Below are 19,229 nucleotides of genomic sequence, written 5' to 3' on the forward strand. Positions count from 1 at the left end.
CTCGTATCACACATACTAACAGTTACGGTGCCCTGGTTGCCACTTTGGCCAATTGCATCATCTTGATATTTTATAGAGCAAGTTGCAAGTTTCCGAATCACTTCCTTCAGAAGTTTAATGGACTGTTCGTGAAAGCAAGTCAGACCTGCATCCAGCAGTAGCGCCAGGGTTACCAATGAGACATTTAAAGCAAACAGTACACATGTACTTTATAATGTATTGATTTTATTAGATTAAATACAATCATATGAACACCCAAGAGAACATTATAAAGTCAAGTAGCACATACAGATGATCTTCCTGTTATTAAATAACTCACACTAGCAACAGAGGTCAGCTACAGTGAGGCGCTTAACTCCCATTTACATTACACATATTTCACTCTACAGATCATCATGTACAATTCCTACATCATGTTTGCTGGAAAACATTTTGTATAAAGTAGGACTGTTGCAAAGTTCAGGAAACAAAGGTACTGGTACAGCCAGGTCCAAGTAAAACTACTACATTTTTGGGCAACTTATATAAACTATCCCCACCTAATTCTTGGCTTTTCAACAGAGACAAGAATGTTTCAAGATCAAACTTCTAAGTGGCAGGAATAATCTCTGAATTGCCCAGACACAGCACATGCAGACTGATTACAGTAAACTTTTCTTTAAAGTGCACATAAATTAGAAGGAACAGCTATGATTTCCACAAAACAGATAGACGGGGGTTTGTTTCGTTTTTTTTTTTTTTTTGCAAAAGGTTCAGTGTTAGTAAGGGATCTGGTTCTGGTAATACTGGATCATGTCATAGGTTTTGCTCCTATAAAAAGAAGAACACAATGTTATTCTTTAGATTATATAATGTAACAAGCAATGTGACTAGATCTCTTTGAACAGTGCAGTGCAGTACAGAGGTCTAGAAAAGATTACTCAAGACCAAAGAGTTTTCATATTATTACTAAGGTAAAACAACATTGTATGCACATATAGTGTTGAACATTTGCATGCCACCACACCTATTTCATCGTGGAGTTCTTGTTCTTTACAGTTACTTAGCATTGAAAGGTTAAAACAGGTAACAAAACATTTACTTCACAAAAAAAGCTTTGCAATGGTCTGTCTGTGAAATAATTACTCAACCAGACTGATTAAAAAAGAACACAATCAGTGTCGCATTTGATCAAATTTCATACCAAGCTTTATTTATTAAATGCTTTTCACGTGACTGAGTGGACAACACTCAATCTGTGTTAAATATTGTGCAAAAAAAATATTGTGCAAGTAAACAAACCTGTTGCTGAGGAAGCAGTTCTGAATAACCTTGATTATATAGTTTGCTGCTTCTTTCTCGCTTACATTGGGATTGAACCTTTGCCTGTAAATGAACAAACATCGCCTTGTATTTGAATGTATTATTATTCACAGCAACACCTTCTACACTTAACAGAACACTTGATTCCAAAGAACGAGAATGAATGTCAGTGAACGAGGTAACTAATGCTAAGCCCATGTGGTAATCAGCTCTCTAGTGTGCATCAGCAAGACAGTGGGCTCTGGGTAAATAATGCTAAGCCTCTATTCTGTGCATCAGAAAGACAGTGGGCTCTAGGTAAATAATGCTAAACCCTCTATTCTGTGCAAAAGCAAGACAGTGGGCTCTGGGTAAATAATGCTAAACCTCTATTCTGTGTAAAAGCAAGACAGTGGGCTCTGGGTAAATAATGCTAAGCCTCTGTTCTGTGCAAAAGCAAGACAGCGGGGTGTGGATCCAACAGGGGCACATGAGATTACTGGACTGCACTACTATTTGCGTGGTTAAACGTTAAACAGGAAATAAATAAATAACAGACCCAAACAGAAATAAAAGCTTGGTCCTATCACAGTACAGAAACTGCCATCTATCATTGCCTCCTTTTAAACCTCTGATTTACTAAACTCCAGTTCCATGTTTGTATTGACTTAGACTGCCCTGATAAGACAGATCCTGAGGAGTTTAGATGCCATTTTGGCTAATTGCAGCATTTTAATATTTGAACAGCTGCAGCGTGTTGCACGTTTCCAAAAAACTTACTTCAGCAGCTTAATAGTCTGTCCGCGGAAGCATGGCAGACCAGTGTCCAGCATTAGGGTTACCAAGGAGACAACGGCATCCATGTAAGGTCTGCAGGGCGAGAGAGAGTCACAGATCAGATCAGAGCTGTTAATAACGCTGTCCCACAATTCACACACCCAGCTGCAAGGTGAAAACAGAAGGTCTCAGCTGCTTTCACACCTTTCACAATAATTGGCTTTGCATTCACATTCTAGACACATACTAGAATTGAATTAGGGTCATTATTGGGGTTAAGTGCAGTTTTCAAAACTACACACCTGTAGTGAAAGAAAGGCTTTCCTGGGAATCACACCTTTACAGAGCTGGGACTGAGTGCCAGGTTTTCAGAAAGGGTAGAGCGCTGAAAGACTTTTTATAATATACATTTTACTATTACTTTACTGCATACACTATGTATTTTCCACTGAAACACATCTTGCACTCCTTGGCTGAAGAATGGATGATAAATAAATGCAGAATAAACAGCAGCCAGTGTAGTTTGTAGGCGTAGCTGATTGCTTGTTTTTTTAAGCCAAGTATCGCAGCTCGATGCCTTGTGTGTCTTAGGGACTATAACATTATATTACAGAAGCGACTGTTTGAGCAGCCAATAAAATCCTTAAACTGGTTACACTAGGATTCAATACAGTGAGCTCCAGTCTCACCTGACAGCCAGGTATCCCCTGACACACATCTCCATGAACCACTTGAAGGGCGTGGCCTCCATCTTCCCTCCCATAATCATCACCATCTCATCGGTCAGCTTGATATCAGGCTCCCAGCCTAGGTTACCACCGGGAGAGCTTTCAAACATGAAGCCAAAGTCTGCACGGGCCACCAAGAAAACAAGAGCAATGAAAAAGAAACATTCAAATCATTCCAGGGTTTACCATGAGCAGGCCCTGACAAAAAAGAATGAGGGAGAGGTATTTATTTATTTATTTAATCAATAAAAGGGCAGCCATTATGGTCCACTGGATCCAAAAGCTGAAGCCACAGGGACTAAGTTCTCTTTTTATTTTTTATTTTTTGCAGACGGTAGTGGTAACACTTTTGGCAGGCTGTTCTAATTAAACAGCCATCGTCTCTCTTCAGAGGGAACAAACCCATGGAGCTAAGTGAAGGCTTCATGCCATGCAACATGTAGTCCAGCTTCACATTGTTCTCTTCTCCTCTGAGCTCCCCACTGACTCACTTCTTCCCTTTTCCAATCCCCTTGCCTTATAAAGGAAGTTTGCTTCACCAGACTAAACAAGGTCAGATGGGAGTCAAAGAAAATACGCAAGAACTCACAACTGGGTAAAAACAAAACAAAAAAAACCTCAAAATGCAAAAGGCTGTTTAAGCATGGCACAGCACCATGTGAATTTCAGTTAAATAAAAGGGTAGAATGTATTTTCATTATTGCCATGATAACCAACCAATTAACCAACCAGCCAACACTGTGAGGTAATGCAGCTCATAAAGCAGATGGCTCATGGTATGCTTACCATACTGATGTAGCAGATGTTCAGTTATTTTTCACGGTATGTAATGAGGCAGCATCAATGTTAAAACGAGGAGAGATTTGTTTTACTGGGGGGTCCTTTGGACAAAGAGAGAGAAACAGATCCTAACTGAGAATGGGGGGGGGGGGGGGGGGTTTAGCCCAGCAGCACTTAGTTCTTACCAATGTGAATGAGGTGCCCTTTGCTATCCAGCATGATGTTTCCATTGTGCCGGTCTTTGATCTGCAGCAGGAAGAGGAGGAGGCTGTAGGCAGCCATGCTGCGGATGAAGTTGTATCGCGCCTGTGAGAAACAAAGGGGCCGCAGAGCAGGTGAGGAAGCAAGCCAGCCCAGCACGGCGCACAGCTGCTACACACTCCCTGCTGCTGATACACACAGACAGCTCAGCTTGAGAGGGGGACCATGCTGTTCATCATCGGATTAAAAACAGGGACCTACATCATCATGACTCAACATGTTAACAGTTAGAGGGTTACTAATACAAATAAATAAACAATTACATGCATCAATATATTAAAACACATGTACAGTCTAAGTGTTTATTTTTGGAGTGTGTACAGTTCCCTTGTTTTGGGAGTATTTAAACATTGTGAGCTGCAGAGTGAAAGCTGTATGCTAACCGCGGGCAGTGAAACCAGCAGCAGACGTACATTCCTTCACATTTACCTTCTGGAAGGCAAGTGTAGACTCATCTCCATACTGGTTCCTGAAATAATCATACATTCCAAAATCTGTCTGTCGCCCCAGCTGATCACGAGACTTGCAGTCAGGAATGCATTCAATAACCCCACACTGTTAAAAGAGAAGAATCAAGAGAGAGAGCTAGTACACACAGGGCAGTCTACACCATTACACCCACAGAGGCACCATCCACATTTAACATATCAAAAGCACACACAGGTAATTAAGTTTGGAAGCAATGCAAGGCACCGTAGACTTATCCCCCAAGAGTGGGGGAAAAAAAACAATTTCATATTTGTATTTTATTTAAACGCATTCCAGGTAGTCTGAGAAGGATATGCTGCATACAATTAGAGAATCAATTATTTAAAATGACCATTAATTATGAATGCATAACCAGGGGTTCCTTGAAAAAAAAAAAGATCTGCTTACCTGTAGCTCCCTGCACAAACTACCAGGAGATGAAATCTTTACTTCTAAACATGTCCCTGTCACACTCACTGCAGCAACTCTAACTGAAATAACCTCGCAGCTGCATTCTTACTGTTCACTGCTCTTGTGCTGTACAATGCATCCATCCAGGCATTTAACTGTTTTTCCGCATCTAAATGCCTGGCATTCTGTGTTCTCTGCAGCTTGTTTAGGAGACAAAATGCTCCAGCCCTACCATTAAATGTTATTTCTAAACCTCCTCTCTAATCATTTCATGTGTTTCTAATTTAGAAAAGGGGACTTGGCTTCCTGTTATATATTTCCCAACAGAGTTTAAACATCTGGTGAATCACTGAACTATGCATGGGGGAGAAAACTGGTCAGACACTGAAACAGCTTGTTTGACTGTGTTCAATAGTTACAGAACAGTAGGTATGGTTTGCCCAGACACTAGTCAGGGAAGGGGTTAATTTTATATTACAAACATGGAAACATTTGACTTTTCCGAGTAGTGTCATCATATATACTTGAACACAAGTCGAAATCTATTAGATAGTTTACTAAATGACTTTGTGAACACACTTGTCATGTCAGAAACAGCAGTCTTTGTCGTACTAGTTACTTGCCTTTGTAAACATTCCATAACAACAAAGAAAGTCACAATCCATGTAAAAGATGTCGTTATGCAATACACTTGTGGGTTATGTTAAGAACAATTCAGAGACATATCACTCCCGTTTGAACCAAACTCCTCTTCGACGCTGCATCCCCTTCCATATAAACATTTTAACAACAAGTTAAAAACTATGAAGAAATATTCTGGATCCTGTGCTCCCACCTTCCTTTCCCAAGCTGATGCAAAAACCAGGCAGAAACCATTTTGTGCTGTCGAAAAACACATGTGCAGGTAGCTTTGAAAAGACAGCAGGGTCTAAATACAGCCTGCCTTAAAACTACACTAAACCCACCGGTGTTAACCCCCATGGACGACTTATTGATCCCCTCATTAGCATTACTAAATGCAATAAAAGTACAGTGGACAGCAATGGAGCTGGGTTTGTATGTATGTAGTATCTGATGAAGTTTAGATCAAATGGACCTCTATTAAAAGGTGTGACTGATAGTGAATATAACTGATCAGGGAAAGGATTAAACCCATTTGTGATTGTGAAGATACGTTCGTAATCTACTAGAGCAGGTTACTGCAACTGATACTGCATGCGCTGTACTCGCAGTATCGCGCAGTATCGCGCAGTATCGTGCAGTATCGCGCAGTATCGCGCAGTATCGCTGTCCTCCTCACCCCTGGAGCTGTTGACACCACTCTGTAGGGGAACACAAACAGGTCCAGCCCGACCAGCTGGAATATGTTCTTGAAGAGTCCAATGATCTGCAGTGCTAACATGTCCTACAGAATGAGGCAAAAAGAAAGATTTACTGTCAAGCCCAAAAACAGACCACACCTGTACCGCCAACAGCTTTCACGTCATCGAACAAACACGTCTGATGAAGGCATCAGCAGAAATGATTGATGCTCAAAATTGACGACAGAGCATTAAAAGTTTAATATATACTGCCTTTTCTTAAACTTTTGCATTCAGGTATAAAAAAAAAAAAAAAAAACGTCATTGACTTGACTTTCAAAAGGTCTCATTTATGTTCCAAAACTTCAATCAACAATAACTATTTAATCTTTGCTGGAATTCCCCATATTCCTCCCCAAAGTGCACTATGCACAGGTTCCACTTCAGACCGCATTCAATATACATCTAGCGTAACAGAATTTAAGTACAGACAGCTTGATAGTTTTACCCACTCGCGTGAGAGCAGGTTTTGAAATGGGTGGCGCAGTTGCACTAAACATAAGCATTAAGAAGGTTTTTAATTATCAAAATCACAAGAGCGTGTTGACTTTGATGACACAAGTGCTCCAAAAAGCGTCTGTACCTGTCTACAGTCATCGCCCACTTTGAAGATGGCTGCCTGCCAGCAGATTTTCCTTGCCCCTTCTCCGTTCTCATCGGCCTCATCAATAGAATCAGAGCGGCAGCGCAGCCCTGCATTATTAGAAAAGAATAGACACATGGAGTGGGCTGATGGGAACATAGTTTCAACACTAATGAAACTGAACCAGCAACTCATTTCTGCAACTCAAGGAAGCATTATAGAACAGGCTTACTAACCTTCTTTCTCCAGTTCACTAACACCACACCTTTTCACCTTGAATTTAGCCAAGTATGGAGCTTTTGCCGCACTGGAAGATAATACAAAATAAACAAATAAATAATAGCAAGAGCATTCTTGGAGAAGCCAGCGATCTGGTTGTAGCCCCCTCTCTCTCTCTCTCACACACACAAACTGCACAAGAGAACGTGCCTTACACATGAAGATGCCTGCCACACAGAGTATTACATTTTATCATACAGCACTTCCCATTCTCTACCTTTGCATAGGTGTTCCTGATTTGTAGTCAATGTCTAAAACTATGGCTTCAGGATTACTGGGCAGGTAACAGCCTAGAAAAAAAAAAAAAAATACAAAAAAATGATTCAGTGATTTACAAGTGCGCTTAAGAACTCAAGTAATACATATTGTGATGCTTTGTTCACAATCTGCATGTTTAAAACTGATTTTAAAAGGTGTTCTTACCAGGCTGTACTTTAATCTCAGACAGAGCTCTCAAGCAAGCTTTCTTTCTCTCCTCACCTTTAGGGGTAGGTCTACAAGAAAAGAACACTGCAAGACATCAGTGTGCAGTCACGAAAGCACAACCCTTCAGCTGCACTGCCTGAATACAGCAAAAGACATCTGCTGCCACACCACACATATAGCACAGAATTCTGATCTCATCAATGTCACCGCTGTACAATCAGAACCTTTGAGTGTGCTGGATACATTGCAAGGAGTAATAAAAACACACAGTATTATGAGCACTATTAAACTGTCATTCACTTCCATGCTGGTCCATTAGACACAGCTGGCTTACACCTGTGAGATCACATAGAAGGATGCATCTCAAGAAGACATCTGAGGCTAGTTTAGGCTCATACCAGCAGTCTGTTGAATGCATTATCATAATATTTGCAGAGGATTGTGTATACTGCTGTTTCACACGTGCATATAATGGGGTTAGGCAAAATAAAATGGAACAAAACATGAACAGATAAGTCTGAGGAATAACCTAATGCTGTGAAACTCAGGGAGTGAACTGGAACAGCTCCACTGTCTTGAGGTTTGGTTTGATGGTTTCCACAAGAATGCTTCTAATACCCCCATATTATTGTTCTAATGAGGCAAATGGCATGGTAATTACACCAGTGGGAGCTGGTTAAGAAGCTCAAAAGCATCTCATATGCTGCCTTAATCAGCCTTGTCAAGACATCTCTAATCACACAGCAGTGAGCTGGTACCAATTCTAAACACAGCTTGCATCATTCAAGTGTGCTTTTTTATTATTTTACATACAGGCAAAACTGGCAATGTTAAAAACAGCTCTGCATGAATCTGGGCAGTGTTTAGAGGGTCCAGGTTATGTGTGTAACCCTAGCCAGATGGTTAAAAGGGTATTCGTTTTTCTATTGCTTAGTAGAAGCCAAGTTACACAATGCCAGAGTTTGATCGTATTGTCTGTGCCAGAGATGTATTCAGTTTCATCTCGTACACAGTTTGAAAGCAGGTCCTGGTTCATGCTCCACCCCCTCCCTCTGATGTAGTGCTAGAAGGGATCGTACTTTATAATAGCAGAGATATTGGTGATCTTGTTGAAGAAGTCGAACTCCCTCTGGTAGAAGTCCTTGGCAGGTCCAGACAGCGAGCCTGTGATCTCCTCCACCAGCTGCTCCAGCAGATCTCCGATGTCAGCTGGATAGGGATCACAATGCAGGCAGTGAGAAACACACACACCCTGTAGCCATGCAAATAGGGGCAGGAGCTTGTGTTGTGCTTGTATGCCTGACTGTGTTAGAACAGCAACATCCTTTAGAAATCCACCTACAAGGCTTTATTCATTTCATTAATACAACTTGCCATGCTGCTGTAAAGCGATGCAAATACTCAGACATGGGCACTTATACAGTATATGAAACCAAAGCAGAAACTGCATTTTCACAGAAACCAAAGTATATGCCTGTACGGCTATTTGCACGACTATATTCATACACCCAGAAACCGTGCATACAAAACCATGGCAATAACTGGGTAACAACCAACGTTTCCTGATCTTACATGGTAACTACTGGTGAAACACATGTGTAATAACATGGAAATGGTGTGTGCTGTGATGTTAGCATGTAATTACACATGTTATATTCCGTGTAGGAGCAGGAATCTCTTGTAATTGCCCAGGTTTTACAAGGCAAGAACACGTCTATTTACGACCTGTAATAAGTCAGAATGACTTGAGTGCATCTTAAGGACGGTTTGTGATGTTTAACAGAGCGAGGCGATACTGTCTTACGATCTTTATGGTGTGCTTCCTCATCCAGGTAGATGTTGGTTTTCATGTTCCAGATGAACTGGTGTGCCAGAAGCTGGGACTTTGCTGCTGCCCACAGGATATACTCTCTAACATACCCCATCTGCAGGCATTAATAAACCAGCAGTCAGAGAACTAGCATGGGAAGACTTCTTTTAAAGATTGAATGCAAAGACAGATGGTCAGTTACCCATCTTCCACCTTCTAATGCATACACTGTTAACGAACCAAAGATCATTAAATCTTGCCTAAACTGTACACCCTTACCTTGTCATATCGAAGTGCCTGGACAATTTGAGGAATGTAGAACAGAATGGCATCCTGCATCAAAAAAATAATAATTACTGTGCTTTATGAAGGAATAACATCTTCACATCATTATCAAGATGGTAAAAAAGCATGCTATTGTCTTGTTAGTGCTATAGAGATTCAGTTGTGCTGTATGTAAAATTATCAAATAAGAACTGGTATGTCCAAACACAGGATTCAAATCTGGGTGCGATTAGCAATTTCTATTTGATGTGCAAAAGGTATAGGGGTCTACACCCTGCTCTCCCATTTATAAAGCTAAGATTAGTAAGACTGTGTTACTTGTGTTCAAAGCTGAAAAGCTGCTTTACAATTGGTTCTGCTGTATAAAGGACTGCCTTATAATGGGGGAGCACTGCATTTCTTTATAGGCTGACTCCTCCACCAGCACCAGTGGCTAGCCAGTTTAACAGCACGAGAAACACTTACCGGAGGGAATGACCTCAGGACTTTAACCCCGTACTGAGCGGTGAGGGGATGTGGTGGAAACATGCTGGAGAAATAGGACAGGCCCGTGGGAGGGTCAGCTGGTGCCCAGCACAGAATATGGCTCAGTTCAGGGGAATCGGCATCAATAGTGTGCCACGTTACCAGGTACTATGGAAAGAATCCGACAATAAAATTTGAAACCTATCAATGTGATCAACTACATGTTAATCCAGTACATAAGTTCATGTTCAACCTGCACGGATATACTGAAGCAGGGGTTCCAATGTAATCCCCGAAACCTGATTTTCAATTGCAAGCTCTAGAATCAGGTCTAAAGGATTCTGGTTTACTATTGGAAGCTCTAGAATCAGGTCTAAAGGATTCTGGTTTACAATTGGAAGCTCTAGAATCAGGTCTAAAGGCTTTTCTGAGAAACGGCCCATGCAAGCTTGACGTCGAGAAGTAACAGCTGCCGCGGGGACAGCAAAGGGGCATTAGAAAGAGCCTCTGTGAGACCTTTCTTTAGAGCCGTCACAAGTGGAATCCCTGCCTCAGTCATCAAGTGCCACCCTGACTACAAGCTGCCCGGTGACAATAGAAGCTGCTAGTGAGGGGATCGGGAAGAGTGAACAAGGCTTGAGCTTTAACAAAAGCTCCTTCAACATGACAAAGTCCCAATGCAGGTCAGGCCACATTTATACAAAAAAATGTAAATGATGTAAGGTAACAAAACTCATAAAAAAATACCCAAATTAATTAAATCACTCATATCTAAGTGTAAAGAGGCTACTGGTGTCTACACACACACACACACAACATTCTCCACCTTTGCAACAAAGAAAACCCCACACAAAAGGAGGGCTACAGAAAGAAAGGTAGGTATTCTGGTTTTAAATTCCTGCTTAACCACAGGCTCTCTGTGTGGTCCAGGGTCAATCAACACACCTGAGCCACTTCACTGTAGAAACACGATCCAGATCTCTGCGGGCTATAGCAGTTTTTAACATTGTTTTTAATTTGATTTACATACCCTATCCAAATTCTGTATAAAACGCCAAGCTGCCTACTCAGTTTTCCTTTACACAGAAAACAAACTTTTAAAACTCACTTAACGACAAAAGTGCTGATTCACTCCACTATATATGTTGATGTGAATGAATTCTGAACAGAAGCAATGGAGCTAATTAGACCCTATCCAGCTCAATTAGGCAGCAAACAGATCAAGTCTCAGCTGGGACCAGCCGCATCCCTGAAGTTAAACACACTAAAACCAGGCAGAACAAACACATGAGCACCTGCCAAATGCACAAGCCATCACAATGATCAGCAGAGCAAGGCCTTAATCTGGAGAAGCAGAAGTAATAACACATTATAAAACAGCTGTTTGGGTAAACCAGCAAGACTGGGCCTTATACAGATGAGTTAAGTGGAACACAGCATTACATTGAGAGCGCATACAGGTTCATCAGTTCATAAATATTAACAAACAATTGAAAAATCACATTTCTGCAGTCTAACGTAACCCACAGATAAGTAATGCAGTGAAGTACAGCTCTGCATAGTTTAATTGCTGGATTTACCCAGAGCAGCTGCCTAAACAGTTCTGCCCATTGAAAAGCAGATTCTGATAGCTGGATATTTTGTTGCGCACTCCCACCATCTGTACACCACTGGCTAATCCAGCAGCTAACATGTTGCCCAAAAATCACCCATAACCATCGCCTCTCCTCACCTTGATTGCTTCTGGTATAGTACTGACAGCTCCTGGGTCGAGGCGGACCAAACGGGTCACTTCAGAACCGATAGATTCAGTGTTTTTAAACCTTTACAAAAAGAGAGAGAGAGAATAATAAAGCTAGTCTTATACCAACTTTAACCTGTAACGTAACCCTTTATTTGAGTGGGATATTTTATTGAGCGAAGCACTTAAATACAGGGATTTGGACTTTGGAACTTACTGCTACCATAACCCTAAAACTCAACCTACAAAACAAGCACCATTAAAATCAGGCAGGCTCTTTAGTTCATTATTTTTAATGAACTTTATTTTTTAATTAAGGGGTGGTGGGATAACCTGTTCTACTCAGTTCAAACATCCACATTGTCGATTCATTTAGGAGCAATCAAATGAACTTGCTGTCACAGTAAGGCATACTCAAATTGTGTTGCTTCTCTAAAAACCTCTGTGTTGTGGTGCATAACGGCATGAGTGAGCGCACTCTACCTGTCTGGCAGGTGGATCGCGAGGTAGGGAGAGATGCTCCAGGCCAGGTTCACGTTGTCCTTCCACTGTTTCTCACTCAGGCTGATGTACTTGGACCTCCAGTTGGCTATACTGGTCTCCACAGACTGCTCTGTAGAGATTATCAGCTCCTGGGTGGACAGCGGGTTATACCAGGTGGTGAGGCGCTCAATCTCACTGGCCTAGTAAGGCAAAGCATAAAAATACTGTTAGAAAACGGACCCTGGGAGAGATCTAGCAGGGCACAAAATAAAAAACACTTACTAGTAAAGCAAGCAGCAATGTCCTGCGTTTCATATAGTACTTGTGCAACTGGGTTCCCCTGTTACTCTTCTTAGACAAACCTAGAGAAAAAAAAAAACTAAAGTAAAATGTGAGAGGAACACAAAAACCTATTTCAATTACATAAAACAGCAGTGGATCTAAATGAACTATTAATCCTGCTGCAGCTTCCCTCCAGGGCTGACTTGCTGAACCACTTATTAAAAGAGATTCATTTCAGGCAGCAGCTTTTCCATTACACTGTATCACCCCACCTGATTTCTTGGAGATGGTGGACATCCCACTGGAAAGAGGGTAGGTGTTTATCCAGCCCTGGGTGGTCTGCTGTCGGGACCCAACTGTCACGTCAAGATTATTCCTGGAATCCGTCGGCGTCATCACGGACAGGCTATTCACAGAAGGATCCTGATTGTCTAGAAGCAAAATAACGGTTTTAACACCAAGGCTGAAAGATCTCAAATCATCTGTGTTGCGAGATCACGTCACACCAATGGATATTCCCAATCCAAGCCTGGAAACAAGATGACATTTGGATTGCACTACTAAGAGAAAACACAGAGCCTCTCTTCATGATTTCTTAGCCACAGTGTACCATTACAAATAAAAGGTACACTCAGTGAAGATGGTTTATTTAGGCCATGGTCTCCAATTCAAACTGGCTAGACAAAAACGTTATGTTAGCTGCTTTATGTTTTTAATATGTTGCATACTGATCTTTTAAACGACCCCTGTCAGTCAGAGAGAGAAATCCAAGACCTGCAGCACAACACCCCGAGAGCTACTGAAGAAGATTGATATTCAGTTCCACAGCAGTCAGGAAGCAGCTGTTCAGTTATTGATAGCATGAACTCACCAGGTGGTACAAGCTGGCTTGCAGCAAGGTACTTCTTATCAGACAGCATGCTGGCATAAAACTTGATCATTATACTGATATCCTCTCGCAGCCTCTTCTCTCCCTGGGTGGGGAACTTTGGCGTGACACTAAAAAAAAAAAAAAAAAAAAAAAAGATAAATGAGAAACTTGTCCAAAGTACTAGTCCAATGTAGCAAGACACTGAATGTTAAAATAAAAACACAGTAAGATGAACCACAAAGCCTAGATGTGTCCCCAGCACTTATGCTCTTACCTACCTAAAGTAATCAAACGCAGTGGAGTAGATCTTCTCTCTCAGCACATTTCGAATCGTTGCATTTGCGACAACGTCCGAATGAAGGAGGGCAAGCCCAAGGGTCAGCAACCTGAAAGAGCAGGAACAAACAACAGCAGCAAAATGATTTACAAAGCGTACAGGATTGCCGAAAAGCTAAATATAAATACAGTAACAAAACAACGACGACACACTTATTAGAACAGCGTCACTAAAACCCACCTGAAACGTGGTCCAATGGCGGCAACGTGGCGGTTAATGGTGCCTTTCGGTCCCCCAACATTGAGAGAGAAGGATCTCTGGAGCAGAGTAGCAAATATTTCAACCTGGTCTGCACTGCAGTACTTTGCAATTTCAAAGCGCTGCACCAGGAACTATAAAGGGAACAAAAGAACACTTTTACCATTGTGAAACACGGAAGAACATGATAACAGAGTCCACAATGAAACACAGAACCAGACTGGAACGCATCTCTAGGACCACACAGTACCAGTCCGAGCCCGATAAAACACCAGAACCATGATAAGATAAGATTCCTTTTTAAACACAGGGGTCAAACTGGATCAGAGCGTTCTGATTCAAGCATGAGTTTTTCAGGATTTGACCCGTCAGGTAGCGCACTCACATCAATCCAGATGTAGTGTGGAGTGACCTCCGGAGGGCATGGGGCTGGCTGGCTCTCTTCAGAAGCGGCCAGGGGATCAGCCTCTTTCTGAGCTTCCGAGAACAGGCCCATTTTCAGCTCCACAGTCATCTGCCAGGCTCCAGCCATCTCGCGCATAAACTAAGAGGAAGAAAGACAGTGGATAGAGCTGGAGAAACATGTTCTAAACTCCCAGAAGTAACACAAATAAACTGATTCATGATCTGTAGGCCTGAAGAACTGGACAATAAGAACAAGTTTGTACTGCCACATTCGAAATCTCCTAGTGCCGAGTTAGCAATGCGTTTCTGAATATATAGCCAGCAGACATTTTAAACCTCTGAACACCTATATCTGTAAGCCTGCATTTCTCTCTATTTCTGAAAGCCTCAAACACCTCTGAATGTACAGCAGTCTGCAAATTTATTACAACACCCCACTGCTTTTGTTATTTTGATTTGTTGTGCATATGAAATCAACCCACTGGAACTGAAAATCTTTGTCAAAATAGGCCAATTAGTGATTGCCTACTTTAATAGGTCACAAGTGCAATTCACAACATTTTCACACAAGTGCCTATTGCTTCTATATCACCGATTACTGACCTTAGAATTGTAATTCTCTCACCCAGAGGTTTTCATGCAAGTATGCAAATAAAATAAAGGATATAAAATGACCAATCTTGAGGTGTTCTAATAAATTGGCACACTACTGCAGTTACTAGATACTTCCAAGACAGAACTCCAGAACACACGTACTGGAACCTCCTCTCTGTTCCTGGCAGCCAGGAGCCACTCCCAGCAGGCTATGGCAGCCTCCATCCCATGCTCTGTGAACATCTTCAGAGGGTCCCAGCACAGGTGATGCAGGAGCTGAGGGTCGCAGTCTGCAGGAAAATGAAAACGAAACATACAATAAATAAATAAATAAATAAATATGGTTCTTTTTTAATGCACATGCAAACTTTATGAAACCAGCAAGAAACATTAAGTTGTTTCTTTATGAAAAGAAAAAACAAGTTTTTTTCAGACACTTGCAGTGCTAAAGGATGTTTTTCCCCGGGGTTTACCTTTGCTGCTGATGAGAAGCGCGGTGAGCTTGAACATAGCCTGTGTGTAAGCCTCAGGCTGCCCTGCATCTAGAGCGTCAGTCATCTGTTTAATTGCTAGCTTGTTGATGTCCGAGGTCCTTCCCGTGGCTTCAGAGAACTGGATCATCCCTGCAACCTGCAAGTCACAGCCAAACCATAATATGGTTTTGCTATTGTACAAGAAAATGTTTTTTTAAACTCAATAAAGAGTCTGGGATGGAAGGCAACAAACGGCTTACCTCTCCTGCATAGCGGTTCCGGAGGTTCAGAGAAGCCATGAAGTTTGAGTAATCCTTCTTCACACAGGAGGGCCTTTCAGTTAACTGGGTAGTCTATAGGCAAATCAACAGTTAATAATGAGGATGGCCTGTACATGTAACAGACAGGTGATCCAGTCCCTCCCCACATTAAAAAAGAACACTTCCTCTCCTGTTCTAGAACTCCCTTCAAGTGTTTCCTGTTCTAGAACTCACTTCAAATGTAACTGATATTGTTCAACACTGGAGAAGCTAGAGCTTAATAGTACTTACCCAGAGCAGTCCACAGACACCGCATCTCACATACTGTATGGTAAGGTTCTTACCTGTACAACAACTAGGGGAGCTGACTCAGTTAAGGATGTTACTTGCTCATGATAACCGTATACAAAGTTCTCCTGGCTACCACAGCTCTAACCACTACACAGTCCTGCCTTTTCTGCCTGCTACAATTAGACCATATTTAAAAGAACGTGAACATGGATAAAGCAATTTTATTATCCAATTACTTATTTAAAAAGGCAATTGTGATCACATTAGTCCAAGGGATTAGATTTGTACCCCACACAGCGAGGACTGTGACCCATGAAACAGTGTACATGAAAAGAGTGCATCTTACCCCACGGGACAGTACACAAAAAAACAACTACACACTGAAGAAATTCAAGATATCACATCAAGTACAAGCAAGCTTACAAACACACACACACACACAGTGCTCCCTCTTTATAATGCTGCAGTATTGAGCCATGGTTATTTTCAGTATCATCACTGAAGGTGTTTTTTATTTTAATAAATGAGTATGCAACTGCTAATGGAATTACTGGACAAATAAAAGCCACGACCAGACCTCATTCCAAACGATAAAAAGGGACGCCTTATAATGGGGGAGCATTGTAAAGAATTGAATTAAATCAATAAATACATGAAGGCAGAAGTTGTGAATAAGAAGGCAAAACAATGATGTCAAACGAATAATTAAAAAAAAAGAATTATTTTAACATAGATAAAGCAATCTAATAAAACTGTGACAGCGTGAGCAGAAGCCATGGTGCTGGTAAGACAAACCTGAGGGGAGTCTGGCTGCAGCAGGGTAACACACATTGCAGGGCAGGGGCAACAGGGACACATGGAAAACAGGAACACAGTCACATCATCAAGGGAGTCAACAATGGGGAGAAAGAGAACTCAAAGCATGAAGCAGCAGCAGTGTCGGGGTGCACAGACATCATGCAACCCAACTGGATTCAAATCAAACACATGGGACATGGTGAAGCAACAGGGATGCTGAGAGATGCACTACCCTTCTTCCATCCCACGCCACGCCTTTCAAATCATCAGAAAAAACAACAGTCAAACAGGACCACCAAATCCAAATTAAAACTGCAAAATGTACTTTGATTCCCCCAGATGCAGAATTTCAAATGTGCATGTTATTAAAAAACGAAATACAAAAAAACAGCTAGAGCAAAATACCAAAGGCAAAAAAATGAAAGTCAAATTCAGCAAGTTTTTGAACTAACACCAATATGTATGACTATCTCTAATTTAACTGGAACATTTTCCATCAACGCTTATCTAACCTTGTCTACTTGTTAATCATCTATAATATTTTCATATATTTATTTTCAAGAGCATAACTGGCTCTGTGTGCATTAACAAATACATGTTTGCTTTATTTTCTCATTATAAAACAATAGGCTGCTGTTTAAGACTGACTTTTGTGTATTTTTGACCCTATTATTTTGGGCTTTGTTTTAATTTTATCAATGGAAGGGATACTGCAGCATGGAAGTATAATATGCATGCCACATAACAAATAAATAAAAAGCACAAAGCTTGGAATGAAGAAATACAAATCCTCCTATACAAGAACGAATAAATACACTGCCAGGAATTACTACTAACTGTATTTGTTATTGATACCATTCTGGAAAATATTTCAATCATATTAATGGGAATGACAAGCTAACCAAATTCCTTTTCAAAGCACAGGTTTGCATTCTGCATTAAAACACAAGACAAACAAGGCTTACCACGCTTGTGACAAAAATGACTGTTGCACTGGATCAAAGCTAACAGTAGCTTTTGCATTTCTTCACCCGGTGATCAATAGAACTGATTGAAACAGCAGCCGAATTGAATACTTTAGCTTCATGAAGCCGCTGTTCTAAAGATACCACTGCCATTGTAAAACCCTTCTCATGCCCGCCACAGTGACATTTGCACTGGTGCGCTGCATATCCCGCTGTGTATTTCAATTTGTACTCCAGTTTTCTCAGTCAGAATGTCATATTAAACACACAAACAGTAATATAAACTGAACATACTACCACCACTAAGTAATAAAGGTTGTCATAAAAAAAAAAAAAAAAAAAATACACACACACACGGTCCAGGTTTTTGTTTCAGCCAGCTCTCTTTATTGCAGTCTGGTTCTAAACTCTAGCTCTGTCCGTAAGAGCGGTCACGTGCGCACTGGAAAGCAAAGCATGTTTAAAACAACAAGCTGGACTGCTGCTGGTACCTGAGGACCAGGGTTGAAATGTCTGTAGTCACATGGGCTTCCCCAGCCCTCCGCATCCCCCACTCACCCCTAATGTGGTGTTCTGCCTGTTGTGACCAGCAAAGTGCAGAATGCTCTCAGTAGCCATGGCCAGGCCAGTGTGCTGGGACAGACCAGACACCCAGTTCTGATGCTTATTTAAATATTCCTAAACAAAGAAATAAATTATCTTTATTGAACTCCGAATGTAAAAACCACAGAGAACAAGTTGTCAATATCATTTTTTTTTTTTTTTTTTTAATTCAAACTAAAAATATTTTAAAACAAAATCAGAGATGTTTAAATAATCCATGTTAAAACCCATAAAAAAACAGGGAGAAAAATGTTCACAAGCTTATAAGAAACCTACTGCACATATACTCTGTGTCCACAAGAGGGAGACAAATAATATTTATTTGGCAAATGGGTCGGTCCCTGCTCCCGAATATGGGGCTTAACTAACAGAAGCACAAACCTGAAGATGTGATTTAGTGACAGTCGGAGCCCACTTCATTGCCTCCTTCAGAATCTCACCACAGCGTGCTGCAAAATCTTTAACTATGCTCTGGAACAAGAGAGAAACATGCACAAGAAATATTACTTTCACATATGTGATAGTGTCTCATTTTCACACCCCATTACTGGTCTCAAATGAAACCTGGAAATGTAACAGTCTGAAAAATAAAACATTAAAAACTTGCACAAAAGGGAGTGCAGAATGGGTGAAACTGCTATGCAATGCAATAGGAGTCTTATTGCCTTCCCTGGTGTGAAGGGGAAGATTGGGGAGAGGAAGTCTACCTCTCTGGCTTCATAGGTGTCTGGAACAGTGATTCTGTGTGGAGTGTCTGGAATGTCATAGTAGGGCTGGTCCTTGTGAATATCCTACCAACAAACAAACAAACAAAAGATATGACTTAACAGTTTGCTGTTCATTGCAGTTCACATAAAAGAAACTTTACATATGTCAAGGACAAAAGGTTTTAACTGCACGTCTCTCTCTACAATGACTCTAGATACAAGTCTGACCTCTTGCTACAAGTCTGAACTCTTGCCATTGAATTTGCGGTCATTTCTTTTAGTACCGGGTGTTTTTGCAGTTCGTGG

General features: G+C 41.2%; 1 protein-coding gene across 1 annotated transcript in view; it reads right to left on the bottom strand.

Annotated features, from left to right (window-relative positions):
- Nucleotides 1–551: 551 nt before the first annotated feature.
- LOC121297078 (phosphatidylinositol 4-kinase alpha-like) overlaps nt 552–19,229 on the bottom strand; it is a 35,799-nt gene continuing 17,121 nt past the window's right edge. Inside the window, exons 26-54 of the mRNA XM_041223087.1 lie at nt 18,924–19,007; nt 18,598–18,687; nt 18,172–18,291; nt 15,560–15,652; nt 15,300–15,456; nt 14,989–15,116; nt 14,213–14,371; nt 13,810–13,961; nt 13,571–13,678; nt 13,293–13,420; nt 12,694–12,852; nt 12,422–12,501; nt 12,140–12,339; nt 11,648–11,738; nt 9,916–10,083; nt 9,445–9,498; nt 9,160–9,280; nt 8,435–8,564; nt 7,353–7,423; nt 7,147–7,219; nt 6,887–6,957; nt 6,651–6,760; nt 6,007–6,111; nt 4,257–4,382; nt 3,752–3,872; nt 2,748–2,907; nt 2,062–2,151; nt 1,282–1,365; nt 552–810 (exon numbers count right to left, since the gene is read on the bottom strand). Of these exons, the coding sequence (XP_041079021.1) occupies nt 759–810; nt 1,282–1,365; nt 2,062–2,151; nt 2,748–2,907; nt 3,752–3,872; nt 4,257–4,382; nt 6,007–6,111; nt 6,651–6,760; nt 6,887–6,957; nt 7,147–7,219; nt 7,353–7,423; nt 8,435–8,564; nt 9,160–9,280; nt 9,445–9,498; nt 9,916–10,083; nt 11,648–11,738; nt 12,140–12,339; nt 12,422–12,501; nt 12,694–12,852; nt 13,293–13,420; nt 13,571–13,678; nt 13,810–13,961; nt 14,213–14,371; nt 14,989–15,116; nt 15,300–15,456; nt 15,560–15,652; nt 18,172–18,291; nt 18,598–18,687; nt 18,924–19,007 (3,285 nt within the window). The 3' untranslated portion in view covers nt 552–758. The remainder of the gene's footprint in view (nt 811–1,281; nt 1,366–2,061; nt 2,152–2,747; nt 2,908–3,751; nt 3,873–4,256; nt 4,383–6,006; nt 6,112–6,650; nt 6,761–6,886; nt 6,958–7,146; nt 7,220–7,352; nt 7,424–8,434; nt 8,565–9,159; nt 9,281–9,444; nt 9,499–9,915; nt 10,084–11,647; nt 11,739–12,139; nt 12,340–12,421; nt 12,502–12,693; nt 12,853–13,292; nt 13,421–13,570; nt 13,679–13,809; nt 13,962–14,212; nt 14,372–14,988; nt 15,117–15,299; nt 15,457–15,559; nt 15,653–18,171; nt 18,292–18,597; nt 18,688–18,923; nt 19,008–19,229) is intronic.

This window comes from Polyodon spathula, chromosome 22 (genome assembly GCF_017654505.1).
Source record: "Polyodon spathula isolate WHYD16114869_AA chromosome 22, ASM1765450v1, whole genome shotgun sequence".
Taxonomy (NCBI): Eukaryota; Metazoa; Chordata; class Actinopteri; order Acipenseriformes; family Polyodontidae; genus Polyodon; species Polyodon spathula.